Source organism: Micromys minutus (assembly GCF_963924665.1).
Source record: "Micromys minutus genome assembly, chromosome: 2".
NCBI classification, from domain to species: Eukaryota; Metazoa; Chordata; class Mammalia; order Rodentia; family Muridae; genus Micromys; species Micromys minutus.
In genome coordinates, this window is record NC_137971.1 from 34,691,749 (window position 1) to 34,718,975 (window position 27,227).

Genomic DNA, 27,227 nt, shown 5'->3' on the forward strand with positions numbered 1-27,227 from the left:
CTCAGGATCTTACCCAGAGTCACAGAGGCGGGGGAGTGAAGTCTTTTTGGTACCAGCTTGTCTTGGTTGGCTCTGGTACTCCCTTCTTCACAGGGAGGCACAATGGCCGTTAGTGACCTTTATCCTTTGTCTCCTGGGGTGGTTTAACTCATAGAGGGTTAGCAATTTACTGAGTCAGGCTCCAGGATAAGGCTACTGAGTGTTCTCCAAGCACTCAACTACTTGCTTGCTAGGAGGGGACTTAACTTCCCATTTTTACTCCAGTTTGCAGCTGAAGGCAATTAGATTTTGTGATCTCTGAGATTTTCATATCAGGCTGATTGAACAAAACAACGTGGGCCAAACGTCTATATGCCTGTGAGTTTTCTTCACGTGTTCAGACACTAGGAATTGCATGAGGAATCTGTGTTGGTTTGGTTCAGATGTACCCTCATTCCTCCTTCCAGCTTCAGAGTGTATGCGATGTCTTCCAAGGGGGTGCATTTGGTTGTTCCCATCTGGTCCCCATGTAAGAAAGCACATAGCTGACAAGTATCCATCTGCAAATGGAGAAGTCCCTTGATGTTCGGGTAACCACATCCATGCCTTGCCTTGAGCCTGTTATTTCTCTAAATTCCACTGAGCCATCCATCTCCTTATAAATCGTTCCTTAAGGGTTGGCATCCCTCCCTGACAGCTGGAACTTAAAAACTGAAGGCTTAGTATTTATGTTCATGGCGACTTGGCTTGGGGATTCCTCTGTGTGTGTGTGTGTGTGTGTGCGCGCGCGCGTGTGTTAAACAAAGAAGACAGAAAACTGGCATCTTTTGATACATTACTAGCTGCAGTAACTCATAGGGGGATACTGTGTGGCATCCGTGTGGCCCTGCAGAACACCCTGAGAAGCAGAGAGGAAGCATCTGTTTATTGTTCTCTTCACTTTTCCTGGTTAATTTCTGGGATGTAGTCCATTATGTCATGTGATTCCATTCTGGGGCAGAGACCCCGGGAGTGGGAGACACCGAGGCACACTTCTTTCTCTTTTAACAAATGTCTTACTTAGAGCTAAAAGAAAGTTACACTGTTTTTTTTTTTTTTTTTTTTTTTTTTTTTTTTTTTTTTTTTCTGCTTTTCTTAGCGTTACATTACTGGGGAACTCACTCAGTGTCCAGGTTCTGCATCTTCTCTGAAAATTCAGCCTCAGGATTGAAATGGCACGTCTCTGCTCTCAAGAATTTTAGTTGGGGCTAATTGGAAAATGAACTTAAACTAAATCTAATTTAGGAGAACAGTTGTTAGCATTCTGAAAGAGAAAAGGGCACAAAATAATAAATTAGTTGTAGGCACATAATGGAAGGATATGGAAGTGATTAGGAGATGCTTTATGTCATATTGTTTACATTTTAGGACGCTGGTCTGTGACCCGCGGAAGGGCATCTCACTTCCCTCATCTCTAGCCATGCCCTTCGGGGAGGACAGTAGCAATATAAGCAAGCGATATTTAAGGCTTGGTGTCCTTAGGAGAGCAAGCACAAAACAGCACGAGTCACCATCATGTCCCTTTCTCCAAGTATTTAAAGTCCCACCAGAGTAAGAACCAGTTGACCCATCTCTCTCCTTAGCTCTGAACCTGGGAAGACATGTGCCCCATTGCATATCCAAAGAGTCCCGTGTGATAATGTCTCTTCCCCACTTTTGGCTTTGCAGGTAGACACTAAGCTCACAGAAGTTAAACAGTACATCTTGCTTTCTGTTCCCTGACTTGACACAAGCTGCAAGTATCTGGGAAGTGAGACATCATATGTATCTGTGGGCATGTCTGAGATGGCCCAGCCCACCTGGGTGATACCAACTCTGGGCAGGTGGTCTTCGGTGGTTTAAGAAAGAAGACTGGGGAGCTGGAATGGTGGCTCAGTATTTAAGAGCACTGCTCTTCCAGAGGTCATGAGTTCAAGTCTGAGCAACCACATGGTGGCTCACAACCATTTGTAATGAGATCTGATGCCTTCCTCTGGTGTGTCCGAAGACAGTGACAGTGTGCTTAATACATAAAATAAATTAATTAATTAAAAAAGAGAGAAGACTGAACAAGACAGGAGGAGAAGGACAGTAAGCAATGTTTATTCCTCCATGGCTTTTGCTTCAGCTCAGGCACCTGGGCTCCCTGCCTTGAGTCTCTGCCCTGACTTTTTTCAGTGATGAACTACAAATTATAACCTGACAGAAATCATTTCCTTCCCAAGTTGCTTTTGTTCATGGGGGGTGTTTTATCATAGCAGTAGCAATAGGACTAAGATATGGTACAAGACTCATATGTAGTATCAAACTGGGTACCTTCCCTTTAGTCCGTACATCTCAAATGTGCATTTGATGTTGAAAGTCTTGCCGTGTCTGATGACATTTGTCTTGGGTTAATTGGGAGATGAGAGGTTAACAGAAGAGGAAATAACATAGACATGCAGAGGAGAAGACGACAGGAAGACAGAGACCAGAGTCATGGGTAGACACCAGAAACCAGAGAGGTGCTGGAGGCCCCTCTCCCAGGGCCATTTGAGGATGTGTGTCTTTGGGGGCACCTTGGTTTTGTGCTTCAGGTCTTCCAAACTCCAAAAAGGCAGCATGCTCTTGTTTAGCCACTATGTTGTTGACAGTCTGTTGTGGCATCTGTAGAAAAGGGTATTTTATATTCGTTTGCAGATTTTGTATTAATTTGTTAAGTCTACCGTAACAAATGGCCCACTTAGCTTAAAACAATAGCAACTTATTTTCTTACAGATCTGGAGCCCAGAAGTTGAAGTGAAGGCACTGGCAGGGCCATGCTCCCTGGAGACTCTCTGGAAAGATGTTCTCCATGGCTCTTCTAGCTTCTGGTGGTGGTTGTCATTCTTTGACTTCCTGGGCTTATAGCCACATTGCTCAGCCACAGCCATCTTGGCTTCTGTCTTCACCTTCTCTCTGTGTGTGTCTTCCCCTCAGTGCGTCCATGTTAATACAAAGTGCTGACCTTCCATGATGGAACTGGCCCAAATGGATCAACCTGATACCTGGCTCATCATTCCAGGGGAATGCTGCCATATTGCAACTTGGGATTTATCCCTACTGTCAGCAGATTGGACACTCAGCAGGGAATGAGGGCAGATCAACCTAGCTGAACCAAAACCATGTTTCTGAGTTAATGGATTACCACAGTGGTCACTTTCCTCATGAGCTCTTGGACGATGCTAGGAGTGGGTAGGGGAAGAGGCTGCTGGGCATTCATAGGCTGGGGCATCATACCTTGTTTATTGTGATGTTTGGTCAACTTGGTACAAAGTAGGCTCACCTAGGAAGAAGGAATGTAAATAGAATTGCTTCTATCAGGTTGGCCAATAGGGACATCTGTGGAGGCATTTTCATGATTGCTAATTGATGTAAGGAAAGTGTAGTCCACTAAGGGAAGTGCTATCCCTTAGCAGGTTGGCCTGTGGTATGTGATAAAGGCAGTGAGGCAGCCAAGTGGAAACAGTAGGCAACACTTCTCCAAGTCCTCTTCTTCAGCTCTGGAGTCTAGGTTCCTTACTCCTGACTTCCTTAAGTGAAAGAATGTTCCTAGGAGTTCTAAACTGAAATAATCCCTTTCCTCTTTATGTTGACTTTGATCACAGTTTTATTCCAGAAACAGAAACCTAAGTAGGACAGAAGCCTACTTCTCCCTCACTTCTAGGGCTCTTCACTCTCCTGTGATATTCTACTGAATTTTTGTGAGCTTCTATGTTTGCTACAGCTGGCAATTAAGAACTAATTACTTTTTAATGGCTAAGTATTATTCCATAGGTTTTCCCCACTATACTCTGTCTAACTGGCTTTTCGTTAGTGGACAAGATCATCTTAAAAAATTTCATTTTAAGCAAACACGTTATAAGATATGTCTACATGCATATGCCATTTCCAGTTTTATTAACTTATTCATTAACTAGTTCATTTATTGTGCCAGGGGTGGAGTCCATGCCTTCATGGACATACTAGGCAAATGCCCAGCCACTGATCTCTACCTCAGCCTCCTGTCTATCAGTTAAAAATGTTTTTCTTTAGGAATCAGTATAGGGGCTGGAGAGATGGCTCAGAGGTTAAGAGCACTGTCTTTTCTTCCAGGGGTCCTGAGTTCAATTTGTAACAATCACATGGTGGCTCACAACCATCTGTAATGAAATCTGGTGCCCTCTCTGGCCTGCCTGTGAGATTATTTAAAAAAGAATCAGTATAGATGACGGAACAAACAATTGTGAATGCAAGTCACTAGCACTTTATAGTGACAAACTGAACAACGTTATTTCTACAGCCTCTATCAGGAAACTATTAGCCCCTGCAGCCTGGCCTCAGGCTCTCTCCTCATCCCTTCCACTGGCATTGGCTTTTAGTCATTGTACACAGCTCGGTTCCACAAAGAAGACAGTTTCTTTCAAGTATGCTGTAGACTTTAATATGGAGCACCCCTCATTTCTCCCTCCCTCACCCTGCCAGTCTCCTTCCTTCAGTCTTTCTGCTTTCATGTCTTTCACACACACACACACACACACACATGCACAGGCATATTCACATTCACATGCTCACACACACTCAAACATTCTCACACTCACTAACACACACACACTCGCATTCACATGCTCACACATAGTCAAACATTCTCACACGAACACATACATAAACACACACACACACACACACACACACACACACACACACACGCACACCAAACACATACAGTCTTGTGTACCTTTTTAAGATCTAGAATTCACATGTGAGAATAAGAGTGTAATTACCATCTTATTGAATTTGGCTTATTTTGCCCAATGGAATTTCCTACAGTTGCATATATTTTTCAGCAAAGAACGTAACCTCATTCTTCTCTATGTTGACCATCAGGATGACCTCATACTTTGTCAGTTGTGAATCATAAGTCAGTGAACACAGAACCTCAAATGTTTCTCTGGAATTCTGACCCGCACCTACTGGGCATGCTCAGAGGAGCGGTACAGCACTTTAGCTCTTTTCTTTTTCTACATAGGTTCTACCAGTTTACATTCCCACCAACATGGTTGGCTGGCTCCTCTCTCCCTGACCCTGGCTGGCATTTGTTACTTATAGTAGTCTGGTGACTTTCCTTGTGGTAGTTTCCCTTATGGTAGGTATGGGGTGAATTGGGACTCCATGTAGTTTTAATTTGAATTGCCTTGATGGCTAAGGATGCCAGTCCAGCTTTTGGGGGTTGCATTGAATAGCTTTTAGTAACAGAGCCATGGCTACTCTATTAATGTTGCCTAATTTTATCTTTTAGTGTCCCTCTCAAATTTTTTAGTTATTCATATATTCTAGACACTAATCCATTGCCAGATACATAGTTAGCAAAGACTTTGTCCTGTTCTGTTGACTGTCTCTTCCTTTGATTGTCTTTTGTTGTTGTTGTTGTTGTTGTGAAGTTTTACATTTCATACAACCCATCTGCCAGTTCTTGAATTGGTTCCTGAGCTGTTGGACTCCTTTCCTTTCCTCGCCTTGCTCTTGACGTGATAGTTCTGTGCTTTCCTCTAACAGTCTTGGAGTCTCAGGTCTCACCTCAAGGCTTCAATCTATTTTGAAGTGAGCTCTTTGCTGGGTGAAAGGTAGGGATCTAGTTTCTTGTTTCTGCGTGTGGATATCCACTGGGACATCCAGCTTCCCTAGCTATTTATTGAGGAAACTGGTTTTTTTTTTTTTTTTTTTTTTTTTTTTTTTTTTTTTTTTTTTTTTTTTTTTATAATGCATGCTTTTGAAATGTAGTCAGCCAAAGCTGTGTAGAGGTGAGTCAGGGTCCATCTGTCCTGTTGATCCTACTGCTCTGCTGGATCAGTGCTGTGTTAGTTTTGTTACTGTGGTTCTGAAGTGGAGCCTAAGGTCAGGTGAGGTGATGTCTGCAGCACTGTTCCTCACCCCGCCCTGGCTCTTTGTGATCCATGTATTTCCACAGAAATTTAGGGTTTGCATTAAATAGCTTTTAGTATTAGAGCCTCAGTCACTCTCTCATTGATGCCAATTCACTACATTGTCTTTTTATTTCTAATTAATTAATTAATTAGTTGTACTTACTAAGGTAAGTAAAAGTTTGTAATTAATTTTTAATTAACTCATTAGTGAAAACAAATTAATTAGTTTTACTGCTTTGATTAATAATTAATCTATACCCCAAGTGCTGCTAGTGTCTTCCTCAAGTTTTTTCTTCAGAATTTTAAACTTTTCAGTGTAGCAAGCTTTGTTTTCCTTAGTTAGGCTTATTCCTAACTCTTACTCATTTTTTGAAGCTCTCATGGATTGAATTGTATCCCTGATTTTTTTTTCAGTATGCATGTTTGTGGGACAGAGAAAAGCTGTTGATTTGTATGTGTTGGTTTGTGCCCTGAAGTTTTGCCAATGCATCTACCAGGGCTGAGAGTTTTCCTGTGGCATCTTTAGAATCTGTCATGTGCAGAATTATGTCATCCACAAATATAGATCAGGATAATTTGCTTCTTTTTCCAACTATATCCATTCTTTTCTCTTGTCTTATTGCACTGGCTAAGAACTCAAGGACCATACTGAGGAAGTAGAGAGAATGTAGACCTTTGGCTCCATTCTGACTTTACAAAGAATGATTTTAGTCCCTCCCCATTTAGAAGAATGTGGGGTAAAGGTCATTTACATCCTTTTCTATATTGGTGTGTTCCTTCTATTCTGAGTTTCTTCAGGGCTTCACCATGAAAAAAAAATTGAACTCTGTCTGAGGCTTTTCTGTATCTGTCATGATGATCAATGTGATTTCCATTCTTGAGTCTGTTGTTGAAATGCACATTTCTGCTGGTAGAATTCAGCAGGGACTAACCCTGGGCTTTCAGAGTTGACAGTTTTTTTTTTTTTTTTTCTGCTTCAGTCTCCTCTTTCTCTTTCTGTTATAGATCTAGCTGGGTTGTTTATATCCTCTTGTTTTAATGTTGGTATAACATATATATCTGGAAATTTATCAGGTTTTAATCTTCTTTTTTTTGTTTGTAAATATATGTATATATTTTTTTGTTTTCTTTATTTCTTGGACTTCATACAGTCTGTGAGTTGTTTCTGGGGGAGTGCAAGCCTCTGGGGTTAGCATCCCACTATCAGTAGGTTTTAATCTTCTAATTTACTAGACTATATTATAAAAATGTTCTTGAATAATTTGGGTTTTATTGGTGTTTTCTGTAATGTCCCCCTTCTCATCAATAATTTTATTAAATTGGGCTTTTTCTCTGTTTCTGCCTCTGTGGCTCTGCCTCTCTCTCAGTTAGTTTAGGTAGGAGCTTGTCAATAATATTTATCTCATCAGAGAACCAACTCTTTGTTTCATTGACTCTGTATATTCTATTAATCATTTAATTTCTAATTAGCTTTATAATTTCTTTCTATCTACTGATTTGTCTTGTTTTTCTAGGACGTTGAAGTTCATTGTTAAGTAATTTTTCTGTCATTTATCTAATCTTCTTACTCTTATTTATTTTATTTTATTTTTTTTATAAAACTAGTCATTTATAGTCATAAACTTCCTTCTTAAAAGGTCTTTTATCATATACCATAGGTTCTGGTATGTTGCATTCTTTGGGTCTGAGGAATTTTTAAATTCTCCTCATAATTTCCTTGATGATCATCTGGTGCTTTGATCTCTGTGAGTTTGATTCCATGATCTTTCCCTGTTGAGATCTAGTGTATTTCATTGTGATCAGATAGAATTTACTTCAGGTTTCTTATTTTGTTAAGACTTGCTTTTATATCCTAAAATGCAGTCAGTCTTCTTTGGATATGTTTTCATGGATTGCCGAGCAGACTGTATATTCTGGAGTTTTTGGGTGGAGTATCCCACAGAAGTTTTTTCAGTCTGTTTGACCTCGGTTGCTTAACTCTGATATGTCTCTGATTTTTTTAGGGGATGTGGGTGACAGTGTCATTCTTGGTGAGAGTGGCTTATTAAAGCCACCCACCATCACTGTGTTGAGGGTTTGTGCTAGTACATCAAGTATTGTCTTTGTGTAATGAAATTGGGAATGCCAATATTTCAGGGGTATTGTTTTTGTAACTGTAACTTTTGCTTGGTTGATTGTCCCATTCATGATTACACAGTGAACCATCTTCAATCTCTTCCAACTAATGTTGGCTTCAAGTCTATTTTGTCAATATTAGTATGGTCATACCTGCTTGCTTTCTAGTTCCATTTGCTTGGGATGTTTGTTTACCACCTGTTCACTCTAAGATTGCATCTTGGCTAGCAAGTTTGTATGTTGCTTGTTAAAATCAAATACCAGTTGGGTTTTGTTTGTTTCTGCCTTTGAGGTAGGGTCTCACTGTGCTTCCCTGTCTTTATGTAGTGAAGCCTGGCCTCACGCTCACGGAGATCCTCTTCTCTCTGCCTCTGACTCCTGAGAACAAAAGTATTGATCCACCAAGTCCAGCTGCCTCCCACCCCCAAGCCCTGACATTTTTTTTAGTGAACTCTTCTACTCTGTGCCTTTTGATTAGAGAACTAGGACTTCTCCTAATTTTGTTATTGTTGAAAAATAGGAATTGATCCTCAAACTTCTGTTACTTTTGCAGTATTCAGTATGTCCCAAGTCCTCATTCGCTCCCTCCTCTACTGTGGTTAATTCTTTTCCAGGGTCTCGTGGATGTGCTTAGCTGTCACTTTAGTGTGTAAGACTCCTTCAGGTGTCCTGTGCTTCCCAGCCTGAGCACACAGGGAGGGAGGGGACTTTGCCTGTAGAACTGCTCAGCTCTTGACTCAGTGGGGGCTGTTTTAACTTTCACTTATTCACTTTAAAGGTGATTAAGCATATTAATTATATGGAACATGTATCCATTACCCTCAGAAATGAATTACTTGCCACTGCTCTGGTCCAGTGTAGGAAAGAGAAAGTTTCCCAGCACCATCCCATTCTCTGCCCATGCAGCTGCCATAAGTGTGGCTTTGATCTCCCTGCCTCAGTGCTCTGCAATGTTCTGATACTGAAAATACAGCGTGAGTTTTATGAGAATCTCTTTGCTGTAAGCTGTGATTCCAAACCCTGCTGTGGCCCCCACTAGCACCTTGAGGAGAGCACACTCAGATGTGGCTGAGCCCTCTTCAATGCACTCTGGACTTACCTGCTCTCCTTTCCAAAGTTTTACTTCTTTTTTTTTACTTAGACTAGTGTTTTTCTTCTTTCACCCCTTTAGTAGCATAGCTGATGCCCAAGTCTCCCTCCCCCAGGACAGTCTGGCTGTTTGTGTGTCCTAGTTTCATTTCTATTGTCATAAAATTCCTTGACAAAAGCAACGTACAGTTCTAGGCTATAATCCATCACTGTGAGGAAGTCAAATCAGAAACTTTAGTCACATCCTACCCACAGTCAAGGACAGAGAGAAATTAGTCCATACATGCTTTTTTTTTTTGCTTCCACTCACCTTGGTTTCTCCACTCTTACACAGTTCAGGATCTTGCCTAGGGAATGGTGCTGCCTAGAGTAGACTGGGCCTCCCCATATCAGTTAATGAAGACAGTCCCTGACAGGCATGCCCACAGGTCAATTCAATGTAGATACTACCCTACTGAGACTTTCTAGGTGGAGCGCTTGTGTCAAGTTGACAAAGGTAGCTACCACATCATCATGTGTATCATCTTCCATCTTCCTCTTTCCCAATACTTTTTTGTTTCATACAGAACTTGTTCATTAGTTTTAATGCTAACCAATTCACAGGTATTTACTACACATTGTCTTGCAGGTTTGATCTAGGTTATTTAGAATAAATAATTCTTGGGGGGTTATGCATAGTGGGTAAATAAATATGGAAAGTATTAGGTAATATTATATGAGAGAAAATTTATCAGAAAAATAGAAAGCAATGCAACTTAAGGACCATTTGCACTACATATCAGAGGGCTGTCCTGGTTTCTGTCTCTCACATTGGAGCAGAAACTCAAAGGCATGGCAGTAAGAGCAGGATGTAGCTGGTTACATTGAATGCTCAGCTAGGAAACAGAGAGTGATGTGTGCTTCTGCTCTGTGGCTGTCTTCTTTTTATCTAGTCTATGTCCAAGCCCATAGAATGGAACAGCCATTTAAGGCAGGCCTTCCTTCCCCAGTGAACCTAATCTAGACAATTCCTTATTGATGTGCCTAGAGATTTGTTTCCATGGTGTTTCTAAATGGCATCAACGTGGCCATCAAGAATAAAATGTCACAGAGAAGAAGCAAGTGAAATAGAAAGAAGTCCTTTTCTGTTTCGTTGTCATTTCTAACACCTTCATCATTATAGTTTCTTAGACCTAAAGTAAGAACTTAAGTGAGCTCAGAAAATCTGTTGGTCATCAAAAGTAAATATTCAAAACCACCAGAAACCAATGATCCTTAAGTAATTATTGGTTGGCAGTGGAAGACTAGATATGAATACCCCAAATGGACTTGGAGACTTTGGGTGGGGCAGACAATACTCCTTTTATTCAGCTTTCCTAACACAGAATCTGTCCAGTTCTTCTGGCAAGGAGATTTATCATCTCTTGACAGAGCCTGGGCTACTTTCCTGTTGAAATGCCTTCAATTATTCCATCAACCTTGGACTGACTTTTTTCCTGTATTTTTTAGATTGGCCGACTAATTATCGGACAGAATGGCATCTTGTCAACACCTGCAGTCTCTTGCATTATCAGGAAAATCAAGGCAGCTGGTGGGATCATCTTAACAGCCAGCCACTGTCCTGGAGGACCAGGGGGAGAGTTTGGAGTGAAGTTTAATGTTGCTAATGGAGGTATGTGTATATATATTCCAAATATGCCTTAATTGATACCATTTTCCTTACATTATATTCTCTGATGGTATGCAGGCAAAATGGAGAGGAGTCAGCTCAGAAAAAGTCAGTGAGATGTCCAGGCAATATGATTCCAAGAAAATGACATATAGCCTCTCAGAAGCACAAGGCTAGTCTCTTGATCACCTGTATGCTTCAGCCAAGTGAAAGACTGGGTAGTTGACAGTTATCTGATACAAGAGGACTCTAGATTTTAAAGTTGAAACATACCCTGAGGGCCATTTAAAACAGTCCTTTCATTTTGCAAAGAAACAAATTGAAGCCCCAGGTGGCTGAGTTACTATGGAAGGTCACAAGGCTGCTCAGAGAGACACATGATTTTCGGTGGAGACTTTTACTATGTATATAAGGTCCTTAATTTGTTCTTAACTTTATAGAAGTGTAAAGTCTGTCATAAGTGGACTCCAGTTATCCATCCCTGTGTTTCTCTCACCTTGGTAATAATTTCCACCCCCTGAGGTATTTTAAGGCAAAATTCAACACAAAGACATTCCGTTCATAAATTTTTTGTGTTCATTTTTTTTTAAAGAAAGACCCATTCCCCCACAACTATAGTTAAATGCTGTGCTGTCTACTTTTCTTGTGACAAACTCCTGATATGAAGAAACTTCAGAAAAGAAGGGTTTATTTTGGCTCACAGTCTGAGAGGACACAGTTCACTATAGAAGGGAAGGTGTGTAGGGAAGAATGTGAGGCTGCTGGGAGGGGGTGGGGAATGAGAAGAGAGGGTAGCAAAAGTTGGCTTTTTTTTATTTCTCCTTTTTTTCAGTGTGAGGTCTCAGTCCATGGAATGTTGCCCTGCACTTGGGGCAGACCTTTCCTCTTCAATTAAACCTTTGTAGAAACACCCTTATGAGATGTGTCTGGGGGCTGGAAAGATGACTTGGAGGTTAAAAGCACTGGGAACTCTTCCAAAGGTCCTGAGTTCAATTCCCAGCAACCACATGATGACTCACAACCATCTATAATGGGATCTGATGCCCTCTTCTGGTGTGCAAGTGTACATGCAGGTAGAACTCTATACACAATAAATGCATCTTAAAAAAACAAAAGAGGGCTGGAGAGATGGCTCAGCGGTTAAGAGTACTGGTTTCTCTTCCAGAGGTCCTGAGTTCAGTTCCCAGCAGCCACATGGTGGCTCACAGCCATCTGTAATGGGATCCAATGCCTTCTTCTGGTGTGTCTGAAGATAGAGACAGTGTATTCACATTAAATAAATAAATCTTAAAAATAAAAAGAGAGATGTGTCTCCTAAGTGATTCCAAATCCAGTTCAGTTGACAATGAAGATTAACCACCACACATATGTAACAAAAATAATAAACCCCCTAAAACCACCTGAAACCTAATCTCTAGTCACTGTCCTTGTGGTGATTGTCAAAATGTTACTTATAGCTGTTTCATTTAAAGATAAAAGATGCACATCAGAACTGCACATTGGTTCCCTAAGACTCTTCAATCTTTTTAAATCTAGAATATCAAGCATGTTTGCTTTATGAAAGCATAAGCTGACTTTTAGTAAGAAAGTTATTATTGTGACTTATTCCCAGAATCAGAGAGAATAGCATAACAGTGTAATGAAAGAAGAAGAATTTGTTTTTGTTCCTCCCCCTGCCTACTTTGTACATTATTTTTTAAAAAAATATTCATAAAGCATTCATATTGAATGTTAACACACACACTCACACACATACACACACACCCCAAGGAAAACCTAGAGCATGTTTACAAGTGTCTACAAGGATGTAATCAACACCTAATAGTATAGAAAAGTCACCAAACCACAAAAGGGGTTACAAAAAGTGTGAGAAAGCAACAAAGAGCCAAGGAAACAGCCAGAGACCGTTCATCTGAGTGGGCGGGGTGCACGCCACCAGTCATAGTCCAGAATGGACCTGGATTAGCTTCTTCAGTTAAATATGCAGAGCGGCTGGATGGCGACAGAAAAGAGCCATCTCCTTGCTGCCTGTGGTTGGCTCTTTGAAGCTTTAAGAGCACATGTGAGTCAAAAGGGAAAAAGCAGAAAAAGATAGCTCTGAAAGGCAGACACCAAAGGAAGTCAAGGCTGGCAACACTTAGGTAAAATATGATTCAAGTCAAATAACTGTTACAAGGTGAAAATAAGGTCCCCATGCAGGGACACTAAGAACCCATAAGTGTTATCAATCTATACTTGCTCAATGCTGAGGCTCCTCATTACCTAAAGCAAATCTTAATGGGTACAAAGGAAGAAATGGGTATATAATAATAGTAGGATGCTTCAATATCAAAATTTCAATGATTTTCAATGATCGGGTCGATCAACAAGACAGAAAGTTTTCAAGAAAATATAGAATTTGAATTATACTTTGTACCAAATAGACTTTACAGTCATGAACAGAATTCTCGGTCTCCTGACAGCAGGACATGTTTTTCCCCAGGATGTGTGGGGCATTCTTTAGGTAGAACACATTAGATAATAAGATAACAAATCCAAGAACCATATGGACAATTACTGCCTTATGTTTGGTAGGATGGCTATTATGAAAATAGTAAGAGATAAGTGTTTGTGAGGATAGGGAGAAGGCAAAAACACAGATTGGTATAGCCATTAAGGAAACAGTACAGAGGAAAATATGAAGCTCCCATATGAGCAAGCCATCCCTCTTCCGACTCTAAATGCAATGATGACTTACTTCATTGATTGCCACCACTGTGACATCACTGGAGTATGCTAAGGACCTTTTAAGACACTAGACTGTTTTTAGCCAGCCTTGAAATGATGGTTTCAGAATGCCATCTCCTTACTTGGATGTCATTGTACTTGGCTCAGATGTGCCCCTGATTCTGAGGAAATTAGTATGGGTGACCAAGTGATGTCACAGATCATTATGTAACTGGCTAGAACTTCCTTTAGCTTCAGAATCCAACGTGCTTTGGCATTAGACCTCAGACTTTACAAACATGATATATATGCAGCCAAATAATGCAGTATGGTACCTGGAATGTATGTGTGTGCTGTGTGTGTGTGTTAGTAAAACCTTTGATCTGGCAACCTAAAAATGCAAACAAAGAACAAGATTCACTTTTTAAAGACTTTTCTGAAGGATAAAAAATTTTGAGGGCCTAGGAAGATGGTCCAATAGTTAAGAGCATGCATCCCCCTGTCCTTCCGCAGGACCCAAGTTTGATTCCCAGTGCCCATGTCACATGGCTAACAACTGTCTGTAACTCTGTCTCCAGTGAATCCAAACCCTCTGGCCTCTGTGGACACCTGTATTCATGTGTACAAACCTATATTTTCCCTCTCCCTCTTTGTCTTCCCCCCTTCTCTCTCCCTCCCTTCCTCCACACTCCTTACAGTTTTAAAAACACTTTAAAATTATCTAATTTTTATTCTTTTTAATTATGTGTGTGTGAGTATGAGAGAATGTATGTGTGTGTGAGTGTGTATGTGTGTGCACATACATATGTATAATTATGTGTATACATGAAGGCCAGAGGTTGACATCAGATGACTTTCTCTGTCACTGTCCACCTTCTTCTTTGAGACAAGGTCTCTCTCACTGAACTAGGAATACACTGATTGGCTAGCCTAGCTGGCCAGTGAGCTCAGTCCTTTGCCTATTTCTTTGCTCTTATCCCCTTGTACAAAGGTTTCAAGTGTGAATTACTATGCCTGGCTTTTAGGTTATGTTTGTGCAGAGGGTCCATGCTCAGGCCCTCATGGTTGTGTGGCAAAGCACTTTACTGACTGGTCCATCTCCCAGGCTCTTCTGTGTGCTTGAGGTTTTTGTCCCATGTGAGACATCTGTGATGTAACCGATGGGGCTCTCCTGCTGGTCATGCTGGGGTGGGGCCTTGTCATTCCTCATTATAGGCATTGTCTCCTATTCTAAGAAGGCATCTTTCTTCAATACAGATGCATTATGAATGGTATATATTATTAATTTTCTATAATACTTATATTAAAAATATAAAAAGAACATCTAGATAATATAATTTATTTAACATACTATATCAAGATATTTCAATATATAAATACAAAACATTATAACCTGTAACTAACTTAAAAATTATTGGATATTCTCTGTATTTACATTTCAGATGCTATCCTCTTTCCCCCCAATCCCAACCCTCCTCCCCCGCCCACTGCCTCCATGAAGGTGCTCCCTCTCCCAACCACCCTTTCCACCTCAGTGCCTTGGCATTCTCCTACACTGGGAAAATGAGCCTTCATTGGACCAAAGACCTCTCCTTCCATTGATGCCGGAAAATGCTATACTCTGCTGCATATGCACCTGGCTAACTTAAATTTTTGATATGCATTTTACAATTGTAGTAATTTATAATTTTAGGTTGAATAGCAACTATTCAGGTACTCAGCAGCTAAATATGGTAGATGGACATCATATTGGACAGTATAGCTTTGTGGAGAGGGAAGTGAGGTGAATCTAGAAGCAATTTCTGTTCAGTAGAAAGTTACAATATAGTCGGCAACTATAACTCACACACAAAACTATCTAGCTGTCTTTTATGTTGTAGGCCATTCTGTGAGGATTCTGAAATTTTGATTTCTTTTAAAAAAACACAGAAATATTATAAGAATATATTTTTGTTTTTGTCTCAGCTGTGGGATATGGGTCTGCTTCACAGAAGCTGACTATGATTTGCCTCGTGCTCTAGCAGAGCTGTGGCTTTTGCCTGGTGCAGATAGTTTCTGTGATTGTGTGACATTTGAAAATGTTCCAACTTTTCAGAGTGTACATAAATATCCTGAGAGACAGGGTTGGTGGTTGTTCATCATTCAGGGAGGCTGGTTGCAGTTTGTTAGTAGTTGTGCTCAAAGAGGAAACAAGAAGGACCCATGGCTCCAGCTACACATGTAGCAGAGGATGGCCTTGTTGGGCATCAATAGGAGGAGAAGCCCTTGGTCCTGCCAAGAGTTGCCGCTGCAGTGTAGGGGAATGTTAGGGCAGGGAGGTGGGAGGGGGTGGGTGAACACTTTCATAGAAGCAGGGGGAGGGGTGATGCAATAGGGGATAGATATGTAGGGGAATCCGGAAAAGGAGATAACATTTGAAATGTAAATAAAATATATCAAATAAAATCAGAAAAATAAGAAATGAGAAGAAAGAAATTAAATTCAGATCTCTTTCTCCTCTCTCCTTATTTTTCTCTCATCTAATGATAGGGGGTGAAACCAGGGCATAAAGGGTGGAAAAAAGATGAATCCACAAAGTCTCTAAGACCAGCTACACTATTTTATTTATTTATTTATTTATTTATTCATTCATTTATTTATTAATAATCTCTAAGACCAAACAAACAAAAACCAACTAAATCCATGCTCAGCTCACTTAAAGGCTTTTAATTCCATTGCTGTTGCCAATTTGACCTTCTGAGAAAATATATCAAGTAGTTTTAGCTCCCTCTCATTTTTAAAAACTAAGTTGTGATGGTGAGTATGGACCAGGAAAAATAAACTTATCTGGAGAACATCACATATCAACAAGACAGTAGTGCAGAGTAGAAATCATTTGTCTGAGGTGCTTGGGGAGCTGTGGTTTAAATCTGGAACCCCCCACTTCTGTCAAGTGTATATCCTGTTTGTGTCTCATAGCCCGAACAAAGCAGATTGCATAACCGGGTCTCCCCAGCAGGTGGGAAACTATTTTTAGAGTGTATGTATCATTGCTTAGAAGTGGATTAAAACAAACATGTGGGTTGTTCATCTACACAGAACAGGCAGGGCTGGTCAAATGTCGTTCACAGTGAAGGAATGCGACATGGGAGATACATAGTCTAATTGAACTGTGAATCTTCGTTCACTGTGTAGAGACCAAATGAGTCCTTCCTTGCTAGTACAGGGGGCCAGAACTGTTTCTCTGATAGAAATTCTGCAGTCTTTAAAATAAACACATATATGTCAAATTTTAGGTCCTGCACCAGACGCTGTCTCAGACAAAATCTACCAGATCAGCAAAACAATTGAGGAATATGCCATATGTCCTGATCTTCGAATCGACCTATCTCGACTAGGAAGACAAGAATTTGACCTGGAGAACAAGTTCAAACCATTCAGAGGTGACATATATTTTGAAAAAGTCAGAAAAGTTTCATGCATGAGATAGCTCTCCAAGAGGGGGTGCATATGGGAGATTCTAGGTGTGCATGGCAGTGTGGTGGTCCTGGCTGGTGGTTTCTGTGGGGAAGGAAACTCATGGGAATTACTGAGTTAGTATCTGAAGAGTGGCGCTGGATGAGTCATTGGAAACAATATGCAGTACAGAAAGAAACTGGAGAAACCTCCGTATTTGATTTGGACACTTTCCAGTCACTCTCCCAACTGTATCATTTTCTACATAGGACATGGCTTGTAGCATCATAACATGCACAAAGTTGACTGTGGATCGCCAAAACTTGCTCTTCAATAATTTCTAAGCAATTAAGGCAAAGATGCAGGTTAATAGAGTAACAGGTCGTTAAATTTCTCATGGGTGGTAGGAGTTTCTTTTCCAGGTCAGAGCCATGTAGTTCTGCACCACGCACCATGGTTGATCACCTGCTTTATACCAAGTACTGTCTTCAAAGATTTTACAAAGGGACTCAGTAACTCCCAAGTATTTTTAGGCAAGTTGCTCAAGAATTAAATAAATAGTCTGACATACAATGTAGCCTCACAACTTGGGAGACTGAGGAAGCAGGGTCATAAGTTGGAAGCTAGCCAGAACTCCACAGAGAGGCGTTGTCCCCCAAAAGGGAAAACTACCAGAATGAGTTTGATAAATATTATATGGTTGAAAGAATAAACTATAAAAGAACTAAGAACATAATTTATTATTTTACAGATTCAGTTTGAATACTATAATAATATTCACACTGTGAATGTGTACCTCAACCCATTTTATTCAATTAGAATTGTACAGAAGGCACATAGGTATCAATAGAACTACTTTCTATCTTTTATTCTTTTAGTTCCTCTGCAAGATCGGGTACTGTTTGCATTCCAAATGGTGTCCTCATTTTACAAGTAATTCATCTAGGCTAAAAAGATGGACTATCATGGGCACATGGTTTTAAAAAATATAAAAATATAAAAATTTTAATTCTTTAAGAATTTTATATGTTCATACAATGTGCTTTGATACTATTTACTTCCCCAAACTCCTCTTCATAAGTTCTCCTGGATTTGCCTTTCCAACCTGTGCACAAGATTTTTAAAGTCAGAGAATTTACAACAGGCTGTGTGGTGGCAAAAGCTCTGGGCTATTGATACCACGTCTTTCTTGAAAAGTTTTGAGTTGATAATTTGCTCAGATAGTGAGAATTTCCTGGAAACCTTGTCATATTCAGGAGAAGCAACAGTGCTCACATAAACAATAAAATATCATTATTTGTTCTTCAGTATTTTCATACATGTAAACAATGTATCTTGATCATGTAAACAATGTATCTTGATCATATCACCAATCACTCCCACACACTCCACTCTTAACATCTGCCTGCCTCCCTTCTTCCCTTCCCCCTTCTCTGTTTTCTTTTCCTGTTCTTATTCTTTTTTAAACCACTGAGTCTGATGAGTGCTTTCCTGTCGGGACATTGGTGGAACTTGTGTGCCGGATCTTGCACAGGTAACCATAGTTGCCATGAGTTCCTAAGTACAATGGCAATGCCTTTTGTGCAAGACAGGTCTTAACACCACCCTTCCCCGCCCTCCAGCTCTTACTTTCTTCATGCCTTCTCTTCTGTAGTGTTCTCTACATTGGAAGGGGAGGGGATTGATAAAGACATCCTATTTAGGGCTGAGCACTCACTAATTACTTATCAACACTTGGACAAGTTATAAGTCCTGTATTAACTCCTTTCCACTTCAACTTCTGGGGCCAAGGTTAAAAGCAACACCAATCAATTAGTATAAATATAAATATAAACATAAATATACTTATTTGGGAGTTTGGTAACATGTCCATCTAATAGGACTTTCTCTACAGCCTATGCTCTCTTGGCTTATGGGCTTTTGACCAGGTTTGTAATGCCAGAAATTAATTACCTCCTGCAAAACAGACCTAAAATCTAATCCAAAAGCAATCGGTTACCCCTATAACCTCCATGCCGCTTTTGCACTTTTTTTTTATTTTTTTTATTTTTTATTTATTTATTTTTTCGCTTTTGCACTTTTATTAATCTTGCTAGGGGCGTGCATATGTGAACATGTGCTCATATGGACAACTAGACAGCTCCATCTGTGCTATAGCTAAGAAAATAATTTAAATATGCCCGATATATATGGTTAGAAAGACAGCGGCTCTAAGATATGGGTAAGAGCTATCAGGGTGTTACCACCAAGAAGAAGTCATTTGTATTTTAATTGTTTTGGGCATATTTAAGATTTTATAGTTTCTGAGAGACTTGAGTCTTTGTGGAGAACATTGCCATAATCACATTGTTCCTAGGGTGACTTTTTAAAAGTGCTGCTGACAGTCTGGAAGTAGGTAAAGAACTGCCTGGCTCCCCAAAATATTCTTTTCAATAAGTTATGTGCTGTATTCTTGCTGTTTTAAGTGGCAAATGATGCTTTAAGTGGTACACTGGAGAGTTTGTGTGTTCTCTGAAAAGCTGCAGAGTCTGGTACTCCCCTGGGGATTAGGCACTAGGCTGGGTGTGAAAAAGGGTTCATGTAGCATCAGAACATGCCCCGAACCACCAGTTCTGTGCTTGGAGCCAGTGTGTATAATAATGTGGAAAATAAGGCCACATTATTGGGATCACACCTTGTGTGTGTGTGTGTTTCACACCAGCTGAGTCATTGTTTGGCTAACCCCACAGGAAGAACCACAGCATATGTGGTGTTGCTTGTTAGCATTGGTGTGTGTGCAGCTGGGGAAGAGAGAGGTGTTTGCTGACAAGGTGTGGGTGGGGGTGACCCTACACTTGCATTGTAAATTCTTCTAGTAGTCCATTTTTGTTCCTTGCAAAAAGAATGTAGAATGATATTATTTGTACCTTTATTTATCTGAAAAGTTTGGCCCATTTTGGTTGTGCTATGATTTGCGGTTCGGTCTGGAAGTGGACATTTCCCTGCCTGTGTAGCATGTAGGTTATGCTGGGATTTTGATCAGAATTTCTCATCATTAGGGTAGAAATTTCTTTTATGACTGTAAAGATCATTTCTGGGTATGGCCATCGACATCCCTTTCTGTTTTCCCATCATCAGTGGAGATTGTGGACCCCGTTGACATCTATCTCAACCTCCTTCGGACTATCTTTGACTTTAATGCCATCAAGAGTTTGCTGACAGGGCCTAGCCAGCTGAAGATCCGTGTTGATGCCATGCATGGAGGTGAGCCCGTGTTTCGTTTTTTCCAAATGCAGTGTCTTAGAACTGTTAAGAAGACCTCTCTGTTTTCAGATATACAGAACATTTAGAAAATTTTAGAATTCTAAGTTACTTTCTGTTGATGTAAATGAAAACAAAAATTGAACCAATAAATTGGGGTCTTTACCACATCTAGTGTGGAGTATTCAAGACTGCCTATTTGACTTAAAATTCATGCTACATTGCATAAACAACGGAATAAAATTTATCACGAAAAAATGTAGCTGCTCAGCTCCTTTCTGTAGTCAGTGTCTTACTAGCCAGTGTCAACTCTTTTCAACCCTTCTACTGATTTTTTTTGGTATTTATCTCTTTGCTTTGAAATATCACAAATACACAGATCTTTATTAACTTTTAAAATTTAACGGCCACAGGCTTCTTATTAGACTTTTATTGTCAACCCTTTACCTCCCTCAGCCCTGGCAGCTGCTCATCTTTCTTCTGCTTTTATTATTCTGCCTTTTCTTGAAAGTCATACAAATGGAAGAACAAACTCAGAAGTCCTTCATTTCACATTTTATTCATCACAGTGTTTTAAAAATGCTGTCTGTGGATCACACGCCCCTTCTTGTTCTTTGTGACTGTTAAGTAGTATTCCACTTTATTGACGTACCACATTTTGTCTATCTATTTGCTGGTTGATAGAAATTAGCCCTTCTGCCCCTGGTGTTGGGCTATTTATTTCGAAGGGTGCTATGATGAAGTCACAAGCAAGACTTTATGGGAATGTATGTTTTCATTTGTTTTGAGAAATTTTCTAGCAGCAGGTCTGTGGAGTCTGATGGTTAAGTGTCTCCTGAACTACATAAGAACACAGCTGTTGTCCACACTAGCAGTTCTTGTTACACACACAGCAGCAGTGGTAAGGACTTCTGAGTCTCTGATTCCCAGAAGCCCTCAGTAGCGTCAGTCTTTTCTATTTCAGACATTTTGCTCCATCTTGTTCACCATTTTTAAGGCGTTCTCCCTGTGTGAAGAGATTTCTCTCTGGTGTCTATTTCAGATTTATGTTCAGTGCATTCCACAAGGTTTTGGTGGCCCTTGACTGCCTGGCATGCTGAGTATCTGTTGGGACCATAAACACACTTGGGTCCAACCTTCCCTGGGCTTTGCTCAGAGGGTCGGTTGTTGGGATGCTTTGTTATTTCTTCTTGGGCTGATTCAACTCTCCAGGAAAAGCTCTTTCAAGTTCTTGGCCTGATCTGGTTCAGGAAAAAGACAACTCTTTCTCCCTGAATTTTTGTGTTTGTGTTTCATTGCCTGGCTCCTACCATATGTCTATCTTCAAATCAGTCACCCTGGCTGATGTCTGGGAAGCAGACTGTCAGATGTAGGTCACTTCCCTAGCTATGGGGACAGTGGGATTTAGCTACATCATAGTCATATGGGCTGATTTGGAGAATAATATGGTTTTTCCAAAAGAAATCCAATCCTTCCTCTAGAGAAGGGGACATGGGGACCGGGTCACAAGACAAGAGATGTTTATGGTGTGACCTCATGTACATTTCATCTGGCAGGAGTGCATGGTTATCATATCATATCATAGGCTCTCCTCCCTTGATTTTAATGACTTCCAATTGTATGGTCCCCCTACTAGTACCCCTCTCAAATTTATATTCTTCCTTCAAGTCCTACTTAAAACACTGCATTCTCTGGGAAGTCTCACCTGTGAGCATCATTTTCCTAAGCTGTTGAGTTTAATTAGACATGTCTCCTTTGGTCTTACTTCTGTGATGATCTGTACATTGGACTTACCCCCCTATTATATAGGGACCCAGGAGTGTAGGTGTCATGCACCTTTTCCTTCTTTAATTTGACCCTTTCAGCTCTTAACATAGGGGTTCAATGTTAGGTCTTCTGCACCGTGGGACTTCTATTTGTGCTTAGCATCCATTGTTTTGCAAGAGGAGCCTTGCTTTATATGAAGCTTCTGGGATCTAGATGCTGACTTGGCAACATTACAATAGTTGTGCAAAGGGAATTTTTTGTGCGTTTGCTATACTCAGTTGGGGTGCTTAATACATAGACCATAGCAGGTAATAAATCATTATTATCTAGTTGGTTTCTTTAAGGCAGTGTTTTATGAAATCACGAGGAAAAACAAATCTCATCCTTTTGGATGATTGGCATCTTTTATCTGCTCAACAGAGCCTCTGGCACGTGGTAGATGATCAATAAAGGGTGACTGTTATGATTTTTATTTTATATTGTACCCTAAAAAATGACTGTATAAATTTTTCTTCTTTTGGGCTATTATATGAATTGTTATCTTTTTATTACCAGAAGAAGAAAGCCGAGGGAAAACTATTCTTCAACTATTTTTATGTTCTCCTCTATCTTTTATTTTTAATTTTTAGTCATGGGGCCCTATGTAAGAAAAGTTCTGTGTGATGAACTGGGAGCTCCGGCCAACTCTGCAATAAACTGTGTCCCATTAGAGGACTTTGGAGGACAGCACCCGGACCCAAACCTGACCTATGCAACCACCCTTCTGGAGGCCATGAAGGGGGGAGAATATGGATTTGGGGCTGCATTTGATGCTGATGGGGTAAGTGAGAGGATTTCTGGTCTGCTGACCCTCTCATTGCAGATGGAAGAAACATCAGAAACCAGGGAAGCTGGAGCTCAGGTGCATGGGGCACTGGGCTCGGCTGCAGCTCTACAGCTCGCTGCTAGATAGCAGCAGCAGGAAGCAGTTACAGCTTTTCTTAGTTTCAGATGGATGCACGTTATTTAGAAATTATTTCTTAAAAAACAAAGCAAAACAGCCAGGCAATAAATTTTCATTTATTGCTGGCTTCATTGAAAGTACCACATTAAGAGACTGGCTACTTATCAATACTACCAGCCTCCAGTCCCTGTGGGGGGAGGAAGGGATTGAGTCCGGGGAAGCCACTGAAGCATGAAGGAGCTGTGCACACATCTCAGCAAGTGGATCGAGTTCTAGCTGTATCAGGATTCTAGGCCCGAGGGATTGATATGGCTTCTCACACTTCCTTTGGCTAATTCAAATGGCTTTAGGCTCTGTAAGTGGTAGGAAAGTGGCTTGTGTTAATGATAGAGACTGGGCACAAAGACCAGATGCTTCTTCATGATAATCTTTACACTTCTTCCCACAGGACCGTTATATGATCCTTGGCCAAAATGGCTTCTTTGTGAGTCCCTCGGACTCCCTCGCCATCATGGCTGCCAACCTCTCTTGCATTCCTTATTTCCGTCAGATGGGTGTTCGCGGGTTTGGGAGGAGTATGCCAACCAGCATGGCTCTGGACAGGTAAGCAGGGACATCACTATGATGTGGCACATGGTAAACCTCTGATGCCAAGGCCCCTTTGTTGGTGACTGGAAGTCATTGTCTCTGCAAGCCTGGTGACAGCCTGGGGACTGGGGATGATATAGCATTATGAGATTCAAGTGGTCTGAGCTGGGGACTTCTTTCTTATTTGATCTCTATGTCTTATTTTTAAAAAATCTATAAATTAGGGATGCTAACAGTGCCATCCTTGTATAAATTGTGGTGATGTATGGATGACATCATTTCTGTTACCAGAGGTGCTTGTCTGTTCCAAATGTCACTTACGTAGAATCCTTTACTATTGTTTTCTTAGTTGTCAGCTTGTTTCATCGGATACTTTTTGTTCATCCATATGCATTTTATTAAAACATAGTAAACATCTCATAAATGTGTAGTCTTCCTGAATCTGCAGGTATGAATATATATATGTATGCATGTATATTATATATGAATGTGTATTATATATATGTGCGGAAAATGAAAAGAGCAGGGGGTTTGAGGTCAGATTAGATTATATACAGGACTCAGCTTTCATCTTCGTCCCCAGTAAAAGCGGGGGTGCTACACCACAGGTTGATTTTTGAGAATGAAATGACCAAGAACACCCTCCAGGAGATTCACTCTGAGGGTGCTTGGAAGTAGGACCTGGATTTGATCAAACCCAGAGCCTAGGACCAGCTAGGCAAGCTCTGCCACCAAGCTACTTTCTGCTCCTGCATCTGATGTTTTCAAACAGTGTTCGTTCTTATAAGAACAGAGCGTGCACACACAGAAAGTTAGAAAGCACAGACAAATGAGAAGATGATCACAGCATTCCCAGAGTTACCTGTGGCGACAGGTAAATTATCCTTGTACTGAGTCTCGTTCTGTGCATGAATTGTACAGATATAATTAAATGTGTAAAAAAACCAATGTATACATGATACCAATGTATAATGCATAATACCAAAAAGAGAGGATGGTTTGTTCTGCTGTTTCTTATCAATTTGTAATCTTCAATTTTTTATTAATATATTTTCTTTATTATCTGAAACCAATACACTTAAATTCGCCCAGAACATCCCCAAAATATTTTGAAGGTTTATTTTCCTGAAGCAAGATCCTATCCAAGACTACGTGTTGGGTCTGGTTGTGGCCTGTGAGGTTCTTTAGCACAATCCCTGTCCTTTGGCAGAGATATTTGGAGCTCTGGTCTGTTGGGTTGTCCTACAGAATTTCACCTTCTAGATTGCGTGGCTATTTTCTCGTGGTCTTAGTTTTCAATCATTCATAATGTAAAAGTATGCTGTCAAATGTATAAGCTTGAAAGTTTAACTCAATGAGTTCCGAAAGTGTAAACATTCATTTAGCCACCATTCAGACAAAGGTGTGGATTGGTCCCAGAATTCCCCAAACTCTCCTATCTCTTTTGGTTTTTGCAGACAGCTGTTGCCATAATTTCTAACACCATTGTGGCCTGCCCGTTTTAAACTAGACACGGGTGGGATCCTTTGCCATGTCAATCCCTGTGAATGCTTTTTTCACTTATTCTTGCAATTGCATATGTCAGAAGCACATATCTCCTTTCTATGCAGTATATTAATATGTGAGAATATCTCCATTTGCTTCTTCCAAATTCTCACTGATAGACAGCTGGGCTCTCTGCAGCTGGTAGCTATTTAAGGTTTCGTTGTTGCTGTTGTTGGCACATTTTAATCACGTCTGGGTAAATATCTAAGAATAAATATTGGTTTTTAGGATAGTTTTACATTCAATAAGCTGAAAACTGTTTTCTGCTGTGTGCATTTCTCAGAAATGTGGGGGTCATAGTTGATTCGTATCCTTCCTGATATTTGGGGTTTGAAACATACTTTAACTGTAGCCATGCTATTGTGTGGTAGATATCATTTTATTGTAGTTTACAATCTCACCCCCCTTAGTTATTTCATAAACTTACCAGTTACCCATTACCTTCTTTCATTCTGTATTCATTGAAAGGGCATTTGCATGTACTCAAAGTTGGGTTACTGTGTTTTGTGTTATTGATTTGTGGAAGTTTTAATATATATTTTTGGATCAGTCTTTTGTCAAATACAGTATAGCTTGTATATTCCCTGCTTGTGGCTTGCCGCCTACCCTCTGTGTGTGCATGTGTGCATATGGAGGTCAGAGGTCAGTGCCAGGTATCATGCCTCAGATGACAGCCATGCTTCAGTTTTGAGACAAGGTCTCCCACTGGCTGAGAAATTATCAAGTGATCTAGGGATCTGTGTGTCTCTGCCATCCCAGGGCTGGGAGTACCAGTCTGCTATCACACCGAGCTTTCTAACACAGATTTGGGACATTGAATTCAAGGCATGAACTTTACTGACTTGCACTATCTCCTCAGCCTCTGCCTTTTATTTTTCAATGAGTGCCTTTCGATGGGAAGAGGTTCTGAATTCTTATTAAATTCAGCTTGCTATTTTTTTATGCTTCATTAGTTATGTTGTTACTATAAATGCTTTTTGACTTCTTTGAGAAATATTTGCTTATTCTTGTTGTGTGATACTATTTCTGGGAGACATGAATGAACATCTACTCACCCCAGTAAGGAACTCAAGACAGACCAAAGTAAGGATACCACCAAAGTCCAACTTGGTGAACTGAGGTTTATTGGAGTTGTTTACAGGAATTAGGGTGAAGAGTTAGTTACTTACAGGGGCTAAAAAATGGCTGAATCATTCAAGACCTTCCCTAGCATGGGTGACAATTCATGAAAGCTGGAAACCAGAACTTCCTGAACATTCTGCAGGTAGCTCAGAAGGCTGAAGAGTTTCCCCGCAGCTCTGATGTTTCTTCCAGGTGACTTGGCTGGCCTGAACTTCGGCTAAAAAGCTCAGTTTATCTGAGAACCTCTCAACAGTCCTTACAGCTGGTGGAGGGAGGGGCCTAGTGTACTTGGCCAGTTTCAAGGACTTCCTAAAGCCATTGAGTTATTTATTCATTTCCTGACTCCCAATGAGCTTCCCTCCAAGACAGACTGTTCTCAGAGGAATTGCTATCCAACACTTTTGAGATCAGAAAGATACTTTCCTCATATTTTTCTTTTGAATGTTTATGACTGTGGTTTAGTCACCCTGTCCCTTCACTTGAGGCCCTGTCTATCTACTGGAGGTGGACTCTTGGAGTTCACTCTCCCCAGTGTTGGGCATTTTGGCTAAGGTCACCCCTACTGAGTCTTTACTTTTTGGTTCATTTTTATGTATGCTGTGTGGTAACAGTTGAGGATAATCCTTTCCCATGCTCAGTTGCTCCAACGCTTGTTAATTGCAGGAATTTCCGGTCCTCTGAATAGTATTGATTTCACTGTTACAAATTGACTGGAGATATTCAGCTCTTTTACCCTATTCTCTTTATCTTTACAAACACAGCCCACTGAGATCAGCTCAATCCTTCTGACATTTTTATTCTTTGCCTAATTAGCACACATGTATCTAGTAGGCTCTCCCCATCACTGCAGACAGTCTAGGGTGATGTGTCAATTCATACCAGAGCCCGCAGAGACCTTGGCTGAGATGGTGTTGAATCTATGGAGCCATTTGAGGAGGATTACACTTTAATAATATCTTGTAGTCCGTGGATATATTTCTAAGTAGCCTTTCTCCAATGTCTTACATACATACTTGAAGTTTTCAGTGCAGATGCCTCATGGCTCTTGTTACACGTTGGTCCTGTTGTAAGTGAAGAAAAAATTTTTAAAGAGAATTATCTTATTACTTTT

At 40.5% G+C, this 27,227-nt stretch overlaps 1 protein-coding gene across 1 annotated transcript in view; it reads left to right on the plus strand.

Annotated features, from left to right (window-relative positions):
* Positions 1 to 27,227, plus strand: part of PGM5 (phosphoglucomutase 5) — a 180,047-nt gene that overhangs the window by 15,000 nt on the left and 137,820 nt on the right. Inside the window, exons 2-6 of the mRNA XM_080913148.1 lie at positions 10,611 to 10,773; positions 16,752 to 16,898; positions 20,029 to 20,154; positions 22,548 to 22,738; positions 23,310 to 23,464. Coding sequence (XP_080769274.1) covers positions 10,611 to 10,773; positions 16,752 to 16,898; positions 20,029 to 20,154; positions 22,548 to 22,738; positions 23,310 to 23,464 — 782 coding nt within the window. The remainder of the gene's footprint in view (positions 1 to 10,610; positions 10,774 to 16,751; positions 16,899 to 20,028; positions 20,155 to 22,547; positions 22,739 to 23,309; positions 23,465 to 27,227) is intronic.